The following is a 25,861-nucleotide window of genomic DNA, read 5'->3' as shown; positions in this document are numbered from 1 at the left end:
AAAGTGTGTGTTACATAATACACACGGAACTTCCTCACATTCCTCCCTGTGTAGTTCAAAGATTCATAAGACTCAGAATTGTAATCTGAATAAGGAAATTTAATTAAGAAATAAATACCAATAGTCGAAGCAAAGTTACTAAATTTGAAGAAGTTAAGTGAAAACAGCTCCTCTCTCACTCCTAAAAGAGAGCAATAGACGAGATTGTTTTCTTTTACATATTCAACTTATCCATAATTTTGGCTTTCTGCCTTTCTTTATTTAACAAAATTATTTTACGCATTCAACATATATATTTTTCTTTCTGCCCTAACAAAATGCGTTACTAGGTGTATTAACCGCAATTTTACATGAAACTAATGTTTCACAGAGGAATGTGACGACTTATAAACTACCGATAAAATGTGTGCATAAATGGCTGTGTAATCCAACTGTAAGGACATACGTTATGTCGGATCCTAAGTAAGTCTGTGTATTCACTCCCAATTAGCTTCTGGGCATAATTACGGCTCTTTTTTGTTCATAATTACTGCTTTGATTCGGCTGCGAAACCGGAGCGTAGAGCGATCTGTCCGCGCGTGACGTCACGCCTGACGTCAAGGACCACGTGATCAGGTATGGCCCCAGCCTTCTACTCTAGTAGTCTTGAGTTGATCCCTCAATGCATTTAATCAACAATTTATGTTTTGACATTTATGCCATGGTTCTAATGTTCAGTAGAGATGTGTAAGAAAATATGAAGATAAATACAGTGAAAAGAATGAAATTATACAGATGTGAAAAAGCAATAACAAAACTAATTTGAGACAATTACAAACCACACTTTTCAACAATAATAAAAAATAATCGCAGAAATCTGCACAAACATGGATAGATTCATCAGGTAGATCTACAAATTTCTTGATACAAAGTATAAGGTTACAACTAGTGTTGAGCCAGTATCACATTGAACTGATACCAATACAACTGCCAATACTATGTCTGATTCCCACCGATACCACATCTGATACTTGAAACAACCCAAAGATTTCAGAATATGAATTTTTAATTGAAGCTTATCATACCAATCTATCAGTTATGCTTTAAAATATACATAATGCTACTGAAATAATCATTTAATCACAAGATCCTTCCCACAATGTTCTAAAAATAATGAAAATTATGCATCTTTCTTTTGCATAATTTCCAGGATATTTAAACTCCACAAGATACCAGGACTCCGAAATGTATCTGCCAGTAATGTTCCTGGCTCAGCACTAAATACAACAAATGGTTAACTTGATCAAGAAAAACATTACCACACCTACAAAGGAACAAACACTTTCCTTTAATAGGATTTAAATTAAACAAAACGCAAATAGTCAACCATCATAATCACAATAGAGCAAAACATTATAAAATGTCCCCCCCTTTTACATTTTCCTGCATTTAGTGAAATCTAAGTTCTACTATACTATGAAAACCGTGAGCAACAGGTTTATCCAAAAACAAATTCCAATTGGTATGGAACTGTCGAGCCATCACTAGTATTGGAAGAACAACAGATTACCAAGCGCAGATCAGATGAAGAGAGAAAAACAAATGATTGGGTTAGAGTGCATGTTGTAGAGGGTACTAATAGTCAGTATACTTGTACGACAAACAAGAAAACTTACTTGGCTTATTTTCCATGTGCGTGTGATGAGCTCTCTGTGCAAAGGCTGGTCCATCTTGACTTCCTTCGCCTGTTTTTATCTTCCTTGGCTCAAAGTCCTGTGTAAGATACAAATAAGACATTCAAATTGAAAGTGAATAAAATGTGTGAGAAGGTACAAAATTTTGAAGCTGACTGTTCATAACTTGTGGGAAACTACAGGTAGTTCCAAAAGCAACTACCCAAATGACTAAATAAAATGAACTTCATAAAATATTACACACATTATAATTAAGAACCTTAATCTTCCCTGATACAACAGTTTCAATAGAATGAAAAAAACGTAACTTGCATGATATTTAATCTAGTTTAACCTTCAGTGGATGAACCCTTGCACGTATCTTTTGCTTCCCAAGACAAGAACTTTTCCAGAGTGCACATTTAATACTTACCACAATGCATATTGTAGATAGATGAAATTGGTTGGGTTTTTTTTCCAGAATGACAGGGCTTTTTAGTGGAGGTGAAATTAAATTAAAGTTAATGTAAGAACAACAAGAAAATTGATTTTTTTTCTTGAGACAATAGTATTCGGCATGCCCCTGTACCAACCACAATAGACCAAGTGAATGAAAAAATGTAGTATGTAGCAGTGGTACATTCCTACTACCATGCAGTTCCATTGAAAATAGGTTGATACTTCTTGTGGGGAAAAAATAATAAACAATGTATGAGGCAATGTTGGCAGTTTACAGAAAGAATTTCTGGAATTTTGCTTCCAGCATTGGCCCTATGGGTGCTGGATGGACCAAATTTGGAAGAAACTTAATACCTGTACCTCAATCTTGAAAAAAAATAAAATATATATATACATAAATTATCATGCAATACTTTCGAAAGACATAATTTTCAGAAAATTTTAAAAATTTATCATTTCCCCCCAGATCCTTAATTGGTGCACATTGTTAGTGTTTATTTTTTGTTCTCATTACATGTAGAAGTGAAATATATCAGAAAAAAGTGATGGTTGAGGAGTTATAGCTCATTTTATAAGATATATATATCTCATAATACTCTGAGGAAAACAAAGGACTATTTCAAACTCTGCTTGTTACTAATAGTCACATGGGATTTACTGTTTTGCATTTCGAGTATGTTATACCTTCATATGTATACAAATGAACAATAAAGATAGAACTGAAATATCATGTGGAGTTTTGAAGAAAAGGCACGTTAATTGCTGCCACATCTTGTTCGGATATATACTAACGGAATCCACATGGCAGTATATATCCTGCAATGCACATACATTACTTATGCAGGTCTATAATAAAGTACCTATACATATCAATATACACACATACTATGTTCTGCAAATTCCCTTTATTTACTATAGTTTCTCTTTCAGTCTTATTAACATTCATGATAAACATGCAATAAATTAGTCCCATAGTGAAATACAACTGTTATTAGCAAAAGCATTTCTTCTGATTGATAGTTAGAGCAGCTCTTTGTTGGATGTTTCCTCTTGATGGAACGGACAAAAATACACTTAACACCATTTATGCAACAGACTTACATCACTTTTGTTACACACATGCATTTACTTGATCACTCGTTAACAATTCCTTTCTGAGGCTGTGTCAAAAGTCAACCTTTTTTTTTAATTTTATCTAAATGCAAGTTAACAGAATGAAATTAAAAAAAATATCCACTGTTACAAAAATTGGGGAAAAAATGCTTCAACTTACAAGCTGGTAGCCTAAACTGTGCTGGAAAGAAGTACTTTGGTTTGCACTTATGCTCATTACTTTCTTCTTCAGCTTAGAAGGACACTTGTCAAATATAGCAAGGAATTCTGCAGTGAGCTCTTCCAACTGCTCCTGGGTGACTGCTTTATCAACATACCAGAACCAGTCCTTGCCTTCATTGGAGCGAGGTATCTGCACAAGAAGAACACACTTATTAATTTTTAAATTTTATAATTTTCAATCAATTCTACTTATTCATAGTGAATTTACATTTTACATGAACATCCATATTGTGGTGTTATCCTCATAAAAGTTTAGTATTGCATTGTTGCATATTAGGGGTGGGAGAGATTAACCGGTACTCTATTGCTATCAGTCGATATAGGCATAGCAGTGTATGGGTAAAATTACACATTATTTTACCAATCCAATATATGTTATGTATATATGTTATGTATAAATGTCTTAAAATTAAGTGCAATATTGTGCCATTTTGTTATGATTTTTATGGATACAAACATATAATCTCTACTCCATACATTTTTTTTAACCTTTTGGGTCCCAAGCATCTCGATCGAGATACCCAAATGTAACCCTCACGGTCCCCAGCGTCTCATTCGAGACGCTGTGTCAAGGTCGTAGTTTTTACGTTATAACTTTTGTATTTTTGGCTAGAATTTCAATTTTTTTTATTGTTCCTAACACATGTATTTAACAGAAATGTTTCTTGCACCTTTTTCTTTTCTTCATAAAAATGGAGGTGAAAAGGCGGGGAAAAGGGACTTCTCTTTTGAGTCTCTTTTCAAGGTCAATTTTTTGCCGACAAAGGAAGACGAGCTTTGTTGTTTTAAAGCAATGCTTTTCACTCCCGCCTGTTAACTGCATTCGAAGGAAACTTGTTTATCAGTATCCGATGTCAAAATGAAAGTATTCCGTGAGGGCACAAGCAGGGGGAGGGGGAAGACTGGTTGTTGAATCTGCGTTGTGTGAATGGAATTTCAAAGCGCGCTGAAGGAAACCTTTGTTTTTTTTAGCACAAGTGTCCACAAGTTGCCTGCATTGTCTAAAAATAGAATTTCAAGCAGCTGCAAGAATCAGCGCTCATTTTTCACTGCTTTCTAGCTTTTCGACCGCGAATGTTGTGCGTAGGTGTCGTTTTGTGCCCAAGTGCGAGGACATTTTTTGGGTGAAGTGACAATTTTTTAAAATAATTTTTGGGGATTTTCTCCCTTCCCCCTCCATATATACGCCAAATTTGCATAAATTTTGCATTTTGTGCATTTTGACATTTTTTCGGGGGGGGGGGGGAACACCATTTTTTTAAGAAAAGTATCTTTGAGGGGACTTGCCCTCTTTCACCCTCCATATGTATGCCGAATGTGCATAAATTATATATTGTCTGAATCTGTGATTCCTTCTGCGTACAACGGTATATCTTTCATATCTCTAGGGCATTTAGTTTCTGAGCTATAGTAATTTCAATGTAACTCTGCATTTTGAAGCTTGAATCAGTGGCGTGACGACCAATCCTTTTGGGGGTACAACTCAAGTTACATTGGTCATATGATAATAATGCAAATATTTTTGTGTTCCTTACATGTCAGCGATAATTTCTATGTGCATTTTGAACTTTTCATATCCTTTTTTTTTCGGGGGGGGGGGGGGAGGAGGGAGAAACCCCATTTTTTAAAAAAAGTATTTTCAGGGGATTTCCCCCCTTTCCCCCTACATATATACACCGAATGTGCATAAATTATATATTGTCTGAATCTGTGATTCATTCTGCGTACAACGGTATATCGTTCATATCTCCAGGGCAAATAGTCTCTGAGCTAAAGTCATTTCAAGTTCAAGGTACCGCTGCATTTTGAAGCTTGAATCAGTGGCATTCCTTTTGGGGGTACAACTCGTTACATTGGTCATATGATAATAATGCAAATATTTTTGTGTTCCTTACATGTCAGCGATCATTTCCATGTGCATGTCGACACTGTCATGTACTTTTTTCTTGAGGGGAGGGTGGGGGAACCAAAATTTTTTCCCCGAAATTTTGGAATTTTGAGTTAGCCCCTCCCCCCGCCACATATATGCCAAATTTGCATAAATTTCATATACAGTAGAGCGTCGATTATCCGAACGTCGGTCAACCGAACAACCGCTTAGCCGAACTGTGTACTCGCTCACTTTCAGATATCTGTAATGAAAAAAGTACGTGACTTAGCTGCTCGTAAGCATGTAGGCTTGCTTAGACAGACCAAAATAAAGGATTTTTTTAAACGTTAATTTTGTGTACTGTGTGTATTGTTCATGCAAAATGCGTATGTAATATGTACATATTTTTGTTTAATAAACTGTACCACATACTATATATTCCTACTAAAGTTGCCTTTGTACGTTACTTTGTAATACATACTTAAAGAGATGCCTGTTTTTATGAATAAATTTACTGTACAGTACTTCTTTTTGGCAAATAAACATGTACAGTTCGATTATCCGAACAAACCAGTTTTCCGAACACCCATGTCCCCCAATTACTTCGGATAATCGACGCTCTACTGTAGTCTGAATCTCTGGTTCATTCCGCGTACAACGGTATATCACTCATCTCTCTAGGGCAATTAGTCTCCGATCTACACTCATTTAATTGAAACTCTGCATTTTGCTCAAAATCGGCTCGGGACCGAGTCTCTTACCAGTGAAAATGGCCTTGGGACTCAAAAGGTTAAAGTAAATGTGTAAAGATGCAGCTTCTTTTGCATTGAAAAAGGTTGGATCACCTGGTAACATACATTTATTAAGGAGACCAATTAACCATTTGGAACTTTATGTTGGAATGGTAGAATACCAGTTATCGGTAAATTTTATATCGGTATTGGCCAAAATTTCCCTATTGCAAATAAATACAAGACTAGCAAGTTTGTGGAATATGTGACAAAAATAGAACAGCGACATCAGAATTTGGAATAAAAATGAAAGATGCATAACTAAGAAAACAAACAACATGAAACATGCATGGCACAGAGGCTGTCTAGCATTCAACTGTTCTGATTTCATAGAATGATCAATGTGATGTCAGATCTTTATTTAAGATTGGTGAATGTTTGTAAATTACATTGTCTTATCAAAAAGCTAGGATATAAATGAGTGCAAAATTATGTTTTGGAGTTCCTTATTTCACCATAATTAGCTATATAATTTATAAGTTAATGCTACATAAAAACCTGGGTTTTAATGATCAATTGATTGGTGTCAGAATGTATTCAGCTTTAGAAAGCAACAATGGTAACATATAATTTCCAGAATATCTGTGGTCAGGCTGAGATGTACAGTGGAATCCCAACTTCACATTTCCCCCGCATCATACATTCAATCTTGATGGTCCCAACATAGTAAAATGTTAATAAATTTTCCTCAAATTTACATTTTCCCGCATTTCAAGTTTATTCAGCTTGGTCCCCTGAAAAACATAAAATCGAGGTTCCACTGTACATACAACACACAAGGAAAATCATCTATAAAATATCATTACCAACTAGGAAAATAATAAATGTACTTACCTCCCAATTTGACCATTTGCATGCTAGGTGTATGCAAAAACAAGCCACAATTGTTGGCTTGTATTGCAGGCACATCGTTGTCAAGTGTAAGCTGCAAGAGAAAATTGAAATAATTGTTAGTGAGTGAACACACCAAGTTTACACATGCTTATTGAAATATCAATGGAAAGCATGGGAATGTTTAACCACGTTAAGTCTGCGAAAGTCTGATCCTTACTGTACATCTGCAATTTTGATGCTGCAACTTTAATGTTTACATTGAATTTGAACAAAATTCTAATAGCGAAAAAATTACAATAAATTTTGCACAGAAAATCTTACACGATGACTAATAATTTTTCAGCTTCAAATCTTCTTCAGTCTCGATACATGACAGAGCTACACACTACACTGGGACAAACAATTTCTCCAGAAAATGAACGTACAAAATATTTTTTTTGCCAAAACGTTGGTTAATGCAAAATTTGTTATTTTCCCATGTACTGTGCTCATCTAGCTGATATGATAGATGAATTCCTGCAAGCAATCGAAACTGATCAAGTGATTAGTTGAATTAACAAAAAAACTCTTAAAAACAAATCTTGAAAAAATTAAAAACTTTTACAGTAAATTTGTGCTCCTGCACTTTTTTAAAGAAAATTCAAACATAATAAACCATAATGCACATCACTGTTATTAATGCTGCAGTCAAGTTTTAGCTGGCTAGGTTTCCAAGGGTTGAAGAAGTGGGGGATGAAATCGTTCTCTTCTGTAACACTTCTCTCCCCTCCCTTTAGAGAAAATTACAAGAAATTTTAATGAAAAATCTGACCTAAAAAGTCTTAAATGCACACATTTTTACTTTCACACAGAAATAACAATTATTTTTGATCTTACTTACTGAATACTTTCTATAACATACTAGGGAGCAAAAGTTTAGAAGAGAATTTTTCCCACTTTTTAAAATTAATTCTTGAAATGTTTGCTCATTCGTGTCTATAATGTTGGTAATAAATAAAAAAAAAATTGCTTCTCACAGGATGGTTGCATTATGGTTTTTTCTTCTCTATTTGCTCAAATTTACTGGGTTGAACTTATTCAAGTTACGAACAAATGCACCACCTGTTTGAAGCCATAAAGTAGGACGTCTGCGCCAGATCCTTGCTGGCTGGAGCGTTGAATAATTCCATTGAAGCAGATGGCAGCAAATTGCATTTGGTCACCCACCCAGCTCCGTCCCCTCCACATGGGGACCGGAGCAGCAGGGTTACCGGGAAGAGAAAGCACTCATGTTAGCAGTGTTGCCAAACTGCCATTCAACAATGCACACACATTAATACGTAACATATGCTAACATGCACTTGGCCCAGTTCATTCCGATGAAGGTAGAAAATCTTAAACATTATTGCTTTGAGGTTTGTTGGCTTTAGTTTACTTTATCCACTGGCAATTTTAAAATAATGAAATTCTGAAGGATTATTTCAATTGTTTGAATACAAGGGGTTACTTGTGTCAAATAATTATTTGAATTTTATTAACAATCACATACATGCTCAGTGGAATAGCTATAATGTCAGCACATTTTTTTTTACATATTATAAATGTACAGTTGGCATAAGAAGGGCTTGTGACACCCACAATCTGTACCCTTATAAACAATAAAACAAAAAATTACAAGTACAGTATAAAAGATTGCATACCACATAGGATGCACTGACATCTAAAACAAAGTAATGGAAGGAAAGTTGTGAAACACACTTTTCTCTGTGGTCTACAACTAGTTTTACTTTACATTACTGAACATGCATTTGTTAACAAGCTCAAAGAGTTTGAGTTTTTGTTTCATGTCCACTATATGCACAGATAGGCTAATAGGAAATGGAGCTACAATTTCAAGTGGGATCCAAACCTAGTACCCCTTGAATGCAAATAAGCTCAATGAATTTTCTATAACACACTTTGAAAAGCAACCACAAAATTCAATACTTAAAGTGTCTCCAAAATGTACAGAGGACTTATCAGTGAACTGAAGTCCTGCTTAACATATGGAATTGATGTCCATTATAAATGTCGAAACATTACTCAATTGTAGAAAGTACAGTAGGTATCAGATAGGAAGTTCTTAGGAAAGAGAGTTGCCCATTGCAAGACTCACAACCTATCATTCAAAGGAAAGAGACAAAATATGAAGATCATTATTTACAGCAACACGGTAAGATGGTGACTGATTATATTATTAGGGAACGGAACTTTAGGTAAACAAATGTTTTTTCTGCGATAAGATAGACCCCCCTCGTTTTTGCCAAAATTCTGATCATAGCCTTATATGCCAACACAGAAAATTTTATTTTACATAATTCTCATTTAAAATACATAAAATCGATCATTGACTTCAGCTACCTCGAAATTCTCGAAGGAAAAATGTTTATTCTCCGCACCTCTTTCATGTCGAGTGTGCTAGGTTTGTTTGTCTTTGAACATGCTCCCTGGTAGACTTCTGGCACCTTGCCTACGATCCTATTGGGGGAAAATATTACCCAGATGAGGCAAGCGTACAACGTAATGCAGAGCTTCGAGTGTGTTTTTGCAGTTGTCATGTTCTGATTCGGGGTTTGTGCAGCAGTGTTTTCTCGTGCGATATGCCAAAAGTTAAGGCAAGTGTTTCATCTCGTTTGCAACAGTTTTGTAAAGAATATAAGGATGTGTTTTCAACTGATGGCAAAGTGTTATTTTGCCAACAGTGTGGTAAATCTATCGCAGCTGACCAATGTTTGTAAGTTACGCAGCATTTAGGTAGCAACAAACATGTTGTTGCTTCTTCACGTTTGAGCGGCACTTATTGTGCAACAAACTCCATATATATCTGGGGAAAAGTCAAAATTGTCCGCTTTTTCAATGGACTTGTGCAAAGCTTTTGTGTCCGCAGATATTCCACTGTTCAAATTAAAAGAACCCTGATTCACGAAATATACGAACTTTGAACCGCCTGACGACTCAAAGTTGCAAAAAACGTACCTGCACAGGTGTTATGAGCAAACCTTACAACATATTCGTTCGCAATGTGCACATCAAAATATTTGGGTATGTACTGACGAAACTAGACTCCACCGGTAGAAAAGTGGGAAACGTGATTGTGGGAGCACTAAATAACGACGAAAATTTCTCAACGAAAAATTATTTGTTAGTGTGTAGAGAGCTAGCTGGGGCTACATACGTAACGATAGTAACAAGGCTTTTTAACAAAGAAATGCAGCTATTGTAGCCGAAAGGCATAAAATTTGACCATGTTGTTCTCCTCGTGACAGATGCTGAAAAAAGCTGCAGTAGGCCTTGCCGATAGCTACCCCAAAATGGTGCACGTCACATGTGTGGCTCATGCGTTGCATAGAATATGTGAAAAGGTAAGAGCTCTTTATCCCAATGTCGATAAAATGGTTTCAAATGGGAAGAAAGTTTTTACAAAGTCGCCTAGAAGAATAGACATTTTTAAACAAAAATGTCCTGAGGTTCCCCTTCCCCTTACATCTGTAGTTACGCGATGGAGCACTTGGTTGGATGCAGCTGTATATTATGCCCGGTACTTTGAAAAAATTGTATCTGTTGTAAATGATCTTGTCTATAGAAATTCTGCAAGAACTGTTGAAGGATCCTTCCTTAAAAGTCGAATTGGCATACTTATCAACAAACCTGTCCTTTTTCTCTAATTCCATACGAAAGCTTGAATCATCCACAAACACTTTGGCAGCTTCTGTGGGTGAAGTCCGTATAGTAGAAACGAAACTGAAAGAACTCACTGGATCTAACGCGCAAGTGCTAATGTCTAAATGTACAGACATTTTTGGGAAAAACCAAGGTTTTCAAACTTTGTGCCAAATTGCACATGTTTTGGAAGGTGAGGAAGAGGAAGCTTTGGAAAACTTCAGCGTTAGTGACATTTTGTGCTTCAAATATGCAAGAATTGTTTCTTGTGACGTGGAGCGATCTTTCTCACAATATAAGATGCTTTTTAAAGATAATCGTCACAGATTTACAATGGAGAATTTGGAAAAACTATGGTGATCCACTGCAACTCTTCCAAAAAATAGATCGCTAAGAGGTAAGCATTTAGAAACTGATTTCAGGTGTTTAAAATGCATGTAATATTTTGTTTTGTTACCAAATGTTTTTTTATTTTTGTCACATATTTTCCTGTTTTATCACATATTTCAACATTTATGACACACAAAAAAAAAATTTGCAAGTTTTTTAGCACATAAAGTTCCGTTCCCTACTGATTATGAGCATATGAAATACCATTTATTAAGCTTATCCTGAAGATTGTAAGATGGTGAAATTAACAGGATTTAAAAGCTGCAAAACTAGGGCAGTAGTATTCTCTGCAAAATTGCATTGTGCCTAGGTGGCAAATAGGGAGATAAGAACTAAACACAATTTCAGTATCAGTCATAAGTAGAAGTGATTTGATCAGCACCATGCTCCATTTACTTATGCAGCTCCCCTCCCCCCCTAATACTATGGATGGAAGGCTGGGGTTGAGAATCAGAGTTGCTTAAGCAGGGACATCATGGGAAACATTTGTGTCTGATATGAACCCTGAAAGGATTTAGAGAATTTTCAAACATTTCATGGTGTAATGTGCGAGAGTGCCAAGTCACAAGAAATAAAAAGTAAATAGTTCATAAATGAAAAGCAAGTTATGCTTTACAATTATCAACTACCAAAAATACCAATAAAGCATGTGTTGTATGATAATAGAATGACAAGATCATAAGCAATTATACTGCGACATTGGAGGAGATGCACTATTGAAAAATATCATGACAATCACATACTTTCGTAATTCTTTTAAAAAATGTACTCACACATTGAAAAAACATGTTTTGTTTCTGCCTCCATTGCAGCAATGAAATGGGCCATACATTGTATAAAACTGACATATCACTCCCTACAACAGCAAATTCTCTCTTCTAACTTCATCCCAACTACATTACACAGTGTACATTTATGCTGCATGACTTATTTTTCTACACACAAAACTATTTACTAACATATTCAATACTTACATCAACAATCATAATGTTTCTATGCAAATATAGCAAAATTGTGGGGGCATCTATAAATTATGTACAGAAAATTGCAAAATTTAACTCTGAATTACTATATCAGTTATATGCTATAGAAATATTAGCTGAAAAGAACTACAGAAAAAAAACTGTAGCTGTACACAATTTATGGACAACCCCAAATTTCAGTCAATCATATTGCTTCCTTAACATGAAAAGAAAAAGTCAATTAAAAATAAATTATATTTACAAAAAGGTTTTTAACCCCCAAAATTAAGACAGCATTTTGATGTTTTTTTTTAAAATATCTTACTCAGTTTATATAGTAAAGAGATATTTAATGAAATACATGCACCATACATTATATTTTAGGGTCATTTGGGAGAATTAAACAAAGAAACCAAAACCTGAGAATTAGTTCTGAAGAAAGTAAATTGCCAAAATTATTATTTACATTTGGCTTGCTTTAAAAATCCAATGAAAATTAAAAACAGGAAAAGTGTGTAAGAATCAGAAAACACCAAAAATAACATATAACCGCCTCAAATTTAAGTGGATTGCCACAAGCCAGAAAGTACCCTGGACTACTCAAGAAAATTGCAAGATGAAAACAGAAACACACAAACATATTTCAATTAGCAAACCTGTTTGGTGTGTGTGTTTTATCCTGGATTTTAGCGAGATAAAACAATAACAAGGATTGAATGAGGGTAACACTTTGATGTGATTTTTGTTATTTAGAGTTGCTTTTCTACCACTTTTGGTTTTGGCTAACCCTGATGAAGAGGATGAAGGGACACCCATACCCAGGCCAGGATTGATAACACTTTGAACCAATACTGATGCTATTAACATTTCCTGTCAATGCTTGAACACTGAATGAATAAAAAATACATACAACGTTGGACTTGGACAATGACGGAGAGAGAAAAGAAGGATGCAGGCAGTGGAGATGAAATTTTTAAGGAGTATATTGGGGAAGACTAGAATGGATAGAATCAGGAATGAGGAGATCTGACAGACAGTGGGTGTGGTGAAGCTTCAGGACAGGATAGATCAGGCACAGCTGAAATGGTTCGGACACATGAAGAGGATGGATGCAGAAAGACTACCAGTAAGAGCTTAACATAGGAATAAGGCCAAGGGAGAGATCAAGATGTCGGTGGAAAAAGCAGATAGCGGAGTGTGTTAGGAGAAGAGGACAAGATTGGAAAACCATGGAAAGAGGAGACCAGGAAGAAATGGAGAGGCTCGACTTCTATGCCGACCCAGCCGGAGGCAGGAGGAAATGGCAAAGGATGATGATGATGATGATGATGATACAATGTTCACTCCCCTCCATAATTAAAGTGTGTAATCAAGTGACTATACAGGAATGAATTTGCCATCAAAAAATAAACTACATTTTGAAAATTTCTTTACAAAACGTGGGTGCATGAATTATGCCTGTACATTCATAAAAAATAGCAAAATGTCAGAATTTTGCACTAAATTAAAGGCTACTTGTGTGAACTTCATGATGGTAAAACTATTGGCAATTGTACTGATAAACCGATAAGTTAAGCAAATTTCTCGAGAAAAGTATTGGTCACTATTGGATATTGATTCAACTCTAAAAATTAAACAGATTTCTACAATCAATTACTCTACTGATGTTTTCAGTGAAAGGTATTCCAAATAATTTTCAAATTTTCAACGTATGAAGAGCAAAGGAATTGGAACCAGTTACCCATTTAATGTGATGTCAGCCCACCTGCAGGAAACGAGCTCGTCACCTTGTTTTGTGAGAGCAAATAATACATGCACGGTACAAGGTGAATAGCTTGTTATAGAGGTATGGACTTCATCAAGCATACAAGATTATTTGCCACTATTAGTATGCAAAATCTGTTGATATTTCTATTTGTTGTATTAGAAAATATAAATAATCTCTACATACATACTCGCCAACTCCTCAAAATGTTTTTGTATTTTGGTTATTTAATGTTGTTCTCCTACAATACATGCAAAAACAAACACAGAGGGATGTCAACACACTAGGTAGGACTTAAACCCACATCATTTGGTGGCAAAAACTTTCAACATATTCAGGTGGTAATCTCCATTGTGTTTATTGTAGTTGCAACATAAAAATACTTTGTATATAAAAGTCGAACATTTAAAATTTAGAGTGCAAAATGAAAGGACATAAAGAACTTTGGTATGGTTATTCAGTTAGTGAACAAACATGCTTACATTTTGATTTCTTCGCATTACTGAAAAATATATAAAAATTAATTGTTCCCTTTGATCTGAATTCCTTAATGAAAACATAATTAACATCTACATTTAATTGATTTTATGTTTTTCAAGTTTGCACAACTTATTCATGATTTTCCAGTTCATTTCCCGGATATTTAAAAGTTACTTTGAAATAAAAAGAGCTGTGAACCATTTAGGTTTTGTCTTCATTATGCATTCATGTTATGATCTACTAATTATGTTTGCATACTTCCAACATTGAAATACACGCACTGGGGCACTTCCCATCCCAAGAGATAATAACTGTTCTAACATTGGCCACACTTTCACCTGAGCTGTTTTCTTTTCTGAACCTACCTGTTGTTATAGTCCCTACCACTGGTCTTTGCTTTTGCATGCAGTCCTCTGATTGTCGTTTCATCGGTAGAGGTGGTAAGGGGGAGCTTGGGATAGATTTCACCCCATGTGTGAAATTGAGCAACAGTTCTGTGGAGCCACGACCCAAAGTAAAAAACAAAGAAAATAAACAATGGTAGATATACACCATCTTTCTTCAAAGCAACGTTCTTGCTTTTTGACAAGTACTTTTTATAATTTTTACCACCCTTCAATAATAATAATAAACCTTCAAACAATTAAAGAGGTACAATGAACACTAATATATTGTTTTTATTTTACTACTGCCTAAATTCAAAATAAATATTAATATCATCATCCTACATGTATTGAATAATGTACTGATACATGTCCTGAAAAACTTGCCCAGAAAAATTACTTGCAGTAGAGAAAATTGCAATAAAAACTAGGGTGAGTATTCCTCCCTCCCCACACATAACTATGAAATAAAAAATTTGCATGTGCCTTATGATCATTTTGCAATTAAGCAATAAGTGACGCATATTAATTTAAAATGAGTCAATCAACTGTAACCTTTCACATGCTGCATACACTTGCACTCTTTTGTCAGTTGTCACTTCACTGTAAAAGTGTACTATGGGTTAAATGACTATGTTCACAACTTTCAATCTAGATGAATAATCTAGGTTCATCTTAAAGGTTCACATAGCTTCTTCTTGTAGATGCAAAATAATATAATACGGTTATTTCAAGGTTTTCTTATTTTTCCCGCGATGCTTTGTCCTGGTTTCCCAGAACTTTCTCAAGACAAGATAAACACGCAACCTCACATGTACTCCCACAAGCGTAAAGTGACTAGTCCTGTGAAATTGTGTGTTTTTCTTGAGAAAGTTCTGGGAAACTAGGATGAAATGCTGCAGAAATAAAAAAAAATCTTGAAAAATATATTATATTATTTTACATCTAAATGAATTTAGACCATGTTTAACACTTTCATGATATACTTTCCTTTCAAATTTTAGTTGGGGAAGGGGTATCACATTTTTTATTTTGCTTTGTTGATGCCTATCCACAAAATGTTTCAAGCTTTTGTAAACCCTTGTTGAAGAAATCTGCACTTGCACAATAAAACAACAGCAAGTTGCACAGTGCAAATGGATACTTGTACTCAATGCAAAGAATAGAGCAGCAAATTTCTTCGACAATAGTCCATCAAAGCTTGTTTCTGTGTATGGTAAGAGCAGTAAAATTGGTGATGACTACATAAAGTAGCCTGTGGTGTAAGAATTTTGACCATAATTAAATTTGCAATGAAATGTGTGCAGTTTCGTTTTTAGAGACAACTGGAACATACTGTCTGTTTATTCATTTAGATGTATATTTGTTAGGGCTGAACAGTATTACTTTTAACACGTACAGATGCTGATACTCCTACCTTTGCTTGAACATTGTGGCCATTGAAAGTTTATTTCGGAATAGACATAAATGTTAGAACATGGATATTTTATTGCAACTATCCCATAGCAATCTATCAAGAGTTATGATTTCAAATATTCATGTATTCTGACATGAGATAATCAATAAGATATGAAACTTATATTTGTCGCACAATATCAGAAGAGAATAGAGGCAATTGTGCATGCATACTATGCAGGATATGTGGCCTCTAGAATAGTATTTCATTATATTCAAAACAGATTTTCAATACAATATCAATAAATTGCATATGTATGAAATCAAGGGCTCAATTTGAAATTGATTCAGTTTCAAATAATAAGGAATTACTTTTAATCTTATATTTACGTTCAATTTTAATAAAGATATTTGAAAATAATAACACCACCATACCAATTCCCCATGCTGTTACAGATAGAAATGAAGTAACATAACATTATATATTCAACGCAATCTCTCACCTGAAGAACTGTCATAATTGGTTAGTTTACTGTACCTTGGCACAAACATTTAACCACAAACGCATACACACAAGGAACTATGTATAAACTGATTAGTGAGTAAAGCAGTTTTGAATTCATAAAAATAACATACATATGAACCTTCACATAGAAAAAAGCCTATGTAAAATGTTCACTTAAGCAACAAAAAAACGATGTAAATGTCCAGTACTAAAATACCCTAAAACAAAACATTAAATCATACACAGCAACCATAACAGCTACACCATTTGGAATCTAGAATCACACTTTGCTCTTAATTTGAAACACATTCATGTTACAACATATTAAGTAAGACTAATGGAAAATAAAATAAAATGCTGAATATTGCAGACATCACCACCACCAGCAGTTGAACTACAAATCAATTACATATAATATACACATTAGATACATAATTAAAAAAAAATATATAAATGTACATTTTCATGTTCATGCTCTACCTTACAGCAGCATGCAGAATTTACTTGTATGGTATGGAGATCATTTCCATAAATAAAAATTCTAAATTTTCAAAAGAAACAACTGAAGACAGTAACTACACTATTAATTTTAAATTATTAAACTGTATACTATACCTCAAGCTTCACTCTTTCCACAAGATGACTTGAAAACTTACCTCTTACCAGGTGGCAACATCTGACTACATGAGTGTGGGGGTGATCTATTGCTACGTCAAACCCAAGAGTTTGTAGCAATATATTTTCGTTGACCACAAGTTCCTGTGCTTGCTCCAGATATTGCTGCAAATAAAAATAGTTTAATGACAAACATTGTATTGAAAGCACAAACAGAATCCACATATTTCTGCTGTAACTTACAATATAGATGGACATCATACAGGCCGTTGAAGCATAAGACATGGCAACTATTATTTTTCACAAAGGTGCAGGACCAGCACGAAAAATGGAAATATTCAACTGGAAGGGGGCAGCGTACGAGGAGGTACCCAAAAAAAACTGGAATTTTGTCACCTTGTTTTATTTTGACCGTACATGTACATGTAGGTACCGTATCAATCCCTAAGATTATATGTTTATTTTATTTAAGTCTCTCTGAACGCTTCATGTTGACCAGGGCATTCACTTGTTTTTCTCCGTTGTCTCAACCTCTGAGGCATGTTTACAATGCATTGTGTTGTGCCATGCAAACCTCCTGAGCATTCAGGAAACAGGTAATACTTCTGGTTATAGAGTCAGCGGTTTGCATGGTGGCAATTAATAACACGATTCGGCATAGAGGAAGAGCTCGATGGCCTAGTAATATAGAGGTGAGACAAGCTGAGAGGGGACTGACTTTTAGGATTGAGTTGAGAGAGAAGAGGTGGTCAGCAAGGCAGTAGGTCAGAAGTGGAACGACGCTTTGGTCGACGAATTGGAGAAGCTTACAGAGGACTTCGCTTATTTGATTCAGCTTAATACTTCAGATAGACAGGTAATTATCCTAACACCGAGCCATGATTCAGGTTCAACGGTTCACAAAACCCAACGAGTGACCATTGTCTTTTCTGTAGTCTAGTTCTTTAGTGTGATTTTGTACCTTTCGCATTGCCAAGCGTTAACTCGTCATGCCAATGACGAGTGGTCTCATCAGAGGATGAATGATGAGTAATTTACATCACCCATTGATTAATTGGTTAACAGTTTAGGTATTCCTAAGATCCCACGAACTTTAAGGTCCGTTATGGTACATTCAGGTAAGCATGTCTACTCGTCACCTTAAAAGTATTGCCCATGTGCTTTAATGCAATTGTCCCAATGTTTTTCCCACTCTTGAATACAGTTTTGAAACTCCTCTGGCGAAATACTCTTCAAGGTTTTGTACATAATGTCTTTGACCTCATTGACGTAATGGAATTGCTTCCCTTTCACATTCCTCTTCATCCGCGGGAACAAAAAAAAAGGTCACAGGGTGTTAAATCGGGTGAGTACGGGGGATGGTGCACAAGCAGCATGTTGTTCTTTGCCAAGAACTGTCGCACTGATATGGGCGTGTGGGCTGGGGTGGTTGTCATGGTACAGTAACCACATTCCACTTCTCCACAGTTCTGGACGCTTCTGTCGCACACTCCAGGAAGTACTCCAAGGTACTCCAGGACAACTCCACTTCTTCAGAAATTTGCTCGATGGTCTTTCGACAATCTTCATTAACGGCATCTCGAACTTTTCCAATGTTTTCTTCATTTCTGCCTGTCGATGGACGGCCAGGCCTTGGCAAGTCTTCAGTTAACATGTCGCCATCTTTGAACCGGGAAAACCACTCGTAGACTTGTGTCTTTCCCAAAGCAGCTTCATTAAAAGCTTGGCGAAGCATAACAACGGTCTCAGCAGCTGTTTTTCCCAACAAGAAACAAAATTTAAGACAGGTCCTTTGCTCCTTGTGGTCCGCCATCTCAACAATCATTCAGAAATTGCCAGACTCTTGCCGCAACACCACGAACGAACCGCTCAGCACAGAATAATGCCAACTTGCAGATTAATGCAAGATATCCCATACTAATGACACCTAGCGGCACAAGCCGTAACTACATCGGTAATCCACACAACATTATGATTCCAGTTTTTTTTGTGTACCTCCTCATATGTTACCATGGAATACGGACAATGCAGATCGTGTGCTCTAGGGATGGGATAGGGAAACGAGCAAACATCCATAAAGGACAGCATCATTCTACATTAATCAGAAAGAATACATTAGCATTACAGTAACAAAAGAGGAGCACAGATATTCACTCTATGAACCCTCAAAGTAGTCCCCCAGAGCATCAGCAATATGAATGATGTGGGAAGCCCCCTTATCATGTATTGGGGCATTTGAAGCATGTTTCCTTGTCGGTGTTGGTTTCACATGGGTGTTTCCACATTCATGGATCCCCTGTACACACATAGAGAGAGACACACACAGAAATATATTTATCTGTGTATGTATGTATGTGCACATGCCAAAGGGGCATTCCACATAAAGTGGTCCTACTCCATGTAAATAACAAAATGAATTAAGATGGAAATTATTGTTGTTTCTAATTGCATTAAGGTTTAGATGTTTGTGAATGGATATAACTTACACATTTCACCAATAAAAGTTTCAGCCTATATGCTTTACAGGCAAATGATATCAAGTTTTGCTACATTTTTAAAGCGTCACACGTATAATGCACTTTTGTTAATGCTTTTCATGCATTCAGCATATTTCATCATATTCAAGTTTTTCATTTATTAGCAAGACACCACAAAGTAATTCTTAATTCTATGAAATCAGTTAACTATGAATATTTTAATCCAATCTCATGTCTAAAACCTTAAATTTTGTGTGTAAAATGTCACACACAATGCTGGAATGCCCCAAAATCATTTATTCATAGACATTATACATAAAACCCATTTATTTATAGAAACAATGTTCATACTATAATTTTAATGGGAAATGTAAATAACACATTATCTCAAGTGAAGACTTGTTTCCATGATATGAAAAACTCAATATGCTGACCAAGGCAGAAATTTATTTTATTTTAAAACATAAAACTAAACGTAATGTTTCAACCTTCTAGCAAGGTCTTCTTCAGACTCTCTACCAAGTACAAAGTGCCGTAGAAATCCTTCAAATTGGCTTAACTTTTTTGTGAGATGTTTTGGTACTATTATGACAATCTTGGCCCTTTTCTATCATGTATGCACTCAAATACTTATAAAACACAGTTCTCATTATGCAGCAACTTGCTGACACTAATGTCTGTCCAATTTCCAATTGCTGGACGTTAGTCTCGTCATTATTAATGTGTCTTGTTCTACATCATTAGAATTTGCTACATTATACATACACATGCTACCATGAATGTCTAGAAGGGGGAGGGGGGAGGCAAGGGAAATCCACTCTTGTCTGGACAACAGACTAGTGCAGCAATCTTAAAAATCATATGCCATTATTATGCAAATAAAATGTGTTTGCATTCCATGTTCTGTTCATTTGTGTCCTTTACTGTGAAATATTATTCACCTACGAAAATGCTTATATGAATGGGTTAGGCAAGTTTCATTACAATGCCTTCATATTTTCATACTTTCTTTGATTTCTTGACATGCAGATGCAAAATAATCTAACACATTTATTTTAGTGGTTTTTATTTTATTTTATATATGACGTTTCATCCTGGTTCCCCAGAACTTTTTCAAGCTACACCAAGATATACATAGCTTGAAAAGTGCTGGGAAACCAGGACGAAACGTCAGATAAAATGAAATCCACTAAAAATAACTGTGTTACATTATGCATCTACAAAAAGGGGTTATGCGAACCTTTAAGAAGAACATAGCTTAACATGTACAGGGAGGTTATTTCAGTCGTTCACCGCCAGCGGTTCGGCCGTTCGGCGGACTCTTCATGCAACAGGTCCCGGCAAATTGCGTTCAGGAAGTCCGTAACAGAAACCGCTTGTTTTGTAATGTTTCCACTTTTCACAATTACAGTTACAATTACAATTGAAATAAGCACGTACCTTGTCGCAAGGATGCTGGAAAAGGTGTCCTCCCAAATACAAATATTTCTGGCACCTTATTTCTGACAGAAAATCTTAGATTAGACATCGTTACTTTATCGTCATTTGTCAGAAAGCGAAGACAGCATCCCGGCGCATAAAGCAAACCGAAAGCGTAAAATGATATTTAAAAGTAATAATAATGATGATCACTAACCTCCTGTGTTATAAGAGATGTTGAAAATGACCTCCTTTAACAGCAATACAACACGTTTCTTAGGTTCAAGAGATCCTGTCTATCGTAATTCCCTGACCACTTTTCTGCAAGAATTCGTTTTCACGTAATTATCGTAACAGAAACCGCTTGTTTTCTAATGTTTCCACTTTTCACAATTACAGTTACAATTACAATTGAAATAAGCACGTACCTTGTCCCAAATACAAATATTTCTGGCACCTTATTTCTGACATCTAATCTTAGATTAGTCATCGCTACTTTATCCTCAGTTGTCACGACAGCGCCGGCAGCTTATCGGGGGTTGGGTGAGTTGTCAGCCGCGAGAGGGCGCTTCATACTGCACGTGTCGGCAGTGATGCCAACCGTAGGGACATGTCCCTAAGCATAGGGACTTTTCACTAAATTTCGCTCGGGTAGGAACGTAGGGACAGATTTTGCCAAATGAGGGAAAACGTAGGTACTTTTTTCAATCTTGGTAAATGACATTTTATGAATTAGTTTATCTGGATACTTTAGCGAAGAGGAGAAAAAAGAAGTAACTAACAAATCTCCATCAGAATTTTGGAACATGTTATCGGTTACTAAAAACTTTCAAGGCAAGTTCCTTTTTGAAAACATTTCCACTCTTGCGAAAATAGTGCTAACATTGCCACATTCTAAAGCGGAAACGGAAATAATATTTTCAATGTTAAGTGATACAAAAACAAAAAAGGGAAATAAAATGGGACCAGAATTGTTAAAGACTGCAGGAAATACAGCATCACCAACCAACATCTATCTCTGCACAGCAGCAGCATGTATGACTTCAAATAACATAATCAACAGTAAACGACTCAACGTTATTCATTAGGGGTGTGCGGGATCCTTTACTTTAAAAAGTCGTTAATTCTCGACGTTTTCTGCCTTGTAAGTTTCTGGAACTTATCGAAAATTGTAAGTTTTTATTCTAGAAATGCAAAAACAATCACTTAAAGTGAAAATGACTTGTAAAATTCGAGATTTCCAGTGCTTCGGGAAATTTCGAACATTTCCCGTCCCGAAAATTTTCCGACTTGGTCGGGAAATTGCAAATTTTTCAGTCCCGAATGTCGGGATTTAAAAAAAATACCGTCCCGATCCCGTCCCGACCCAAAAAATTCTGTCCCGCACACCCCTATTATTCATTAAGGCAAGAATTTACAATACCGGACCCTTCTGTAATTTCTATGCTACGTCTAATACTCACGAAATAATTATTCGTGATGATTTATCTCAAGTTAACATGTTGGGGTGAGGGGGGAAAAATGTTAATTAACGTGTAGAAGTTGTAAAATAAGCATTTCAATTCTCGCAATGATTCTCCGTATACAAGTATGGTAGCCATATTTGTTGATATGAACAAATTACAATTAGTTACGCTGTCTACAGCGTTGCCACACTGTTTATTTCATACTTGGAGAGCATGGATTGTGTAAGAATAGCGGAAGAGAACAGTAAAAAAGTTGTTAATGTTATACAGATTGTTAGGTGGAGTGTGCAGGAGGGCTAATTAATAAACTTATTCATTTCAGTATATTGCCCAAAGAACGTGCTTACATGTGACAGCGACAATCACGATGTAGAAGAACTGATTTCATTACAGGTAAATTTGGCAACATTACATCAATCATAAAATTGCAGGATACTAAAATGGCGTCCTCGATGATGTTAAAGTGCTACGAAAAAAATATTTTTTTATCGGTTCGTAATCACAATTACCGCAAAACCATTCAGGAATAGCCCCACTGAGCATTCTCGGTAAGGTTAGGTTAAGTTAAGTTAAGTTAGGTTAGGCAAGGCAAACATAGTTAAAATTTGGGCTCGAAAAACGGGTAGCCCAACAAACCATTGACGGATAGCCCCACGAACCATTCAGGTACAAAAAAGGTAAAGTGTTCCCCTGTGCCTAGCACCACGCCATGAAGGCGTATAGGGGGTGTGAGGGTAACGCCCCACACTTTCTTGATCCGGTCGTGAGTGGGGGTGATGTGATCAGCATAACGCCCCTGACCGCCTTTATCCCCCAGGGTTTCCCCCAGGTACCCATGTTATTCGACGCTGGGTAGGCGCCAGGGCCGCTTCCAGGTACGAGGATAGGCAAATGTAAATTCGCTCCTTCATTAATTGTGGAAGTAAATGTGTATATTTTATCTTCTGTTTTGCATGCTCATGAGGTGATAATTTTTTTAGTCGCTTTACTTGGCGTAGGGACATTTGGTCAGTTGTAGGGACATTTTGACTACGTCTGTAGGGACATTGCCGAAAAATGGTTAGCAACACTGTCGGCTACCAGACGTCAGTGTACGTTCATGTTCACTTCTGTTTGCGTTTATCAGTACACGTGTTGCTTATACTGTGTTATTGTAATGTGCTACTCATGGCCAGTGCTTTATTGTGTGTTAATTGTTATTCATTCATTAGTTATGTCGTTAAACAAATATAGTCTTGAACAGAGAGTTTTTATGTACGATAATTACGTGAAAACGAATTCTTGCAGAAAAGTGGTCAGGGAATTACGATAAACAGGATCTCTTGAACCTAAGAAACGTGTTGTATTGCTGTTAAAGGAGGTCATTTTCAACATCTCTTATAACACAGGAGGTTAGTGATCATCATTATTATTACTTTTAAATATCATTTTACGCTTTCGGTTTGCTTTATGCGCCGGGATGCTGTCTTCCCTTTCTGACAACTGACGATAAAGTAACGATGTCTAATCTAAGATTTTCTGTCAGAAATAAGGTGCCAGAAATATTTGTATTTGGGAGGACACCTTTTCCAGCATCCTTGCGACAAGGTACGTGCTTATTTCAATTGTAATTGTAACTGTAATTGTGAAAAGTGGAAACATTACAAAACAAGCGGTTTCTGTTACGGACTTCCTGAACGCAATTTGCCGGGACCTGTTGCATGAAGAGTCCGCCGAACGGCCGAACCGCTGGCGGTGAACGACTGAAATAACCTCCCTGTATATTGTATAATTTTTTTAACATGAAGAAATATCTTAAATAAATAGATAAGGCAGGTTTTGTTTGATTGTCTTAGCTTTACAGCACTTCATTATTATTATTATTTAGAACATAGTATGTAATTCATAATTGGGAAAAGAGAGACGCGGTAGTATATAAATATGGAGAAACTAAAGTGGAACCAAGAGCATGTCATCCTGTCATCCTACAAACCTTGCAGAAATTATCCACCATAAGGAAGTTGTACAGATGTTGTAGTTTTTTTTAACCCATTCTGAATGACCATTACTTTCCCTACCTTTCATATTTTTAAAAATTTCTTTGAGGCATTCTTTGTCTCACTAAAATAAGCTAGTATCTCTATTTTAAAATGTATTCTACTTACCTCCGACTTTGTGTCGAGGGGTGCCTGGTCTCTGTGAAGACATATGTGTGCCACTTTAATAACATGTTCCAGTTTACGAGGTTGCTCCTCCACTTTAGCGGCAAGAAACAAAGCAGCAGCAGCAATTGAATTTCGGTGAAATTGAGTAAACGAATGAAACATATAGAAGCGGTGCATGTACACTATAGCTGTATTAATGCATAACTGTGAACTGGTCTCTCAATTAAGGAAAATAATCAGATACACATATGAAAAACATATTTTACAATCTAAAACATACAAATACATTACTTTCTGTAAGAAAAGTGTTTAGATCATAACAATCCCACAGCCACCCAGGGTGCTATTACAGTTCTCACACTATGATAAATTCCAGTCACTAGTTGTCCATAATTTAATTTTGGGTCATCGAAGATTCTTTTGAGCATGGGAAAGCCCTGTGACTTTGCTGTGCTAGTTATTCTACAGCCCCCCCTTCATGAAGACCACCATGTGATGCAAGAGGTAATTTTTTTATTGTACCTAGTTTTTTAAAGTGTTCATGTCTGCCTGTGACTAAGTGATTACATTTAACTGAAGAACTGATAAAGGCACACTGTCAACAAAAAACAGGATAAAACAGAATGTGTGAAAAAAAATCATATGCTCTATACAGAAAAATCAGAGAATGTGTGAAAAAAATCATCATAAGCTCTATATTACCATCAATGATACGATGACCTGATGCATAATCTAGTGGGACCAATAACCTTATTGATAAACTTTTAAATGTTCGCAATTACTAGCTCAGAGAAAATAAGTGGCCATTTAGAATGAAAATATTAAAATGTCATAACTCTGCTCAACCACCAATAGAAAAGTAAACACTATTGGAACCAACATGGCGGATAGTACTGGGAGCGTGTTTCTTCGCTCTGCAAATTGTGGTTTTATTTTCTTGGTGTTGTGCTTCATTTGTGTTTTTCAATACCACGTACGTGTGAATCAGAACTCTAATGTAACTATGGTCAATAGTGGCTCATTATTGGAGACGTGGAAAATAGGATATAGGAACTTTCTTTTTCCGGCCGCTGGAACTTCTTCTGGCCTGACCGCAGCCATGATGGGACTACGGACGTCAGAGGACCAACGACCGCGAGGTAAGCGATCCACTCTCGGTTACTTTCACCTCTTGTGCCTCGTGCTCTTGTGCGGTGACATCCATGTCAACCCGGGACCCTCCCAAGGAAATGATACTGTTT

General features: G+C 36.1%; 1 protein-coding gene across 3 annotated transcripts in view; it reads right to left on the bottom strand.

Annotated features, from left to right (window-relative positions):
* The window catches only part of LOC146000375 (uncharacterized), a 62,198-nt gene that overhangs the window by 8,483 nt on the left and 27,854 nt on the right, over positions 1–25,861 (bottom strand). Inside the window, exons 2-8 of one of the 3 annotated variants that reach the window (XM_083137938.1) lie at positions 24,621–24,831; positions 17,156–17,279; positions 14,582–14,710; positions 8,043–8,088; positions 6,942–7,032; positions 3,385–3,576; positions 1,656–1,752 (exon numbers count right to left, since the gene is read on the bottom strand). In XM_083137938.1, the coding sequence (XP_082994064.1) occupies positions 1,656–1,752; positions 3,385–3,576; positions 6,942–7,032; positions 8,043–8,088; positions 14,582–14,710; positions 17,156–17,279; positions 24,621–24,831 (890 nt within the window). Of the gene's footprint in view, positions 1–1,655; positions 1,753–3,384; positions 3,577–6,941; positions 7,033–8,042; positions 8,089–14,581; positions 14,711–17,155; positions 17,280–24,620; positions 24,832–25,861 lie in introns of those variants that run through there. The other 2 variants (XM_083137947.1, XM_083137957.1) reach the window with 2 other exon arrangements.

The sequence above is a fragment of the Lepisma saccharinum genome, chromosome 1, assembly GCF_977018435.1.
Source record: "Lepisma saccharinum chromosome 1, izLepSacc3.1, whole genome shotgun sequence".
Taxonomy (NCBI): Eukaryota; Metazoa; Arthropoda; class Insecta; order Zygentoma; family Lepismatidae; genus Lepisma; species Lepisma saccharinum.
The sequence above is the reverse complement of the archived record's forward strand: the minus strand, read 5'-3'. Positions and strand labels throughout refer to the sequence as shown.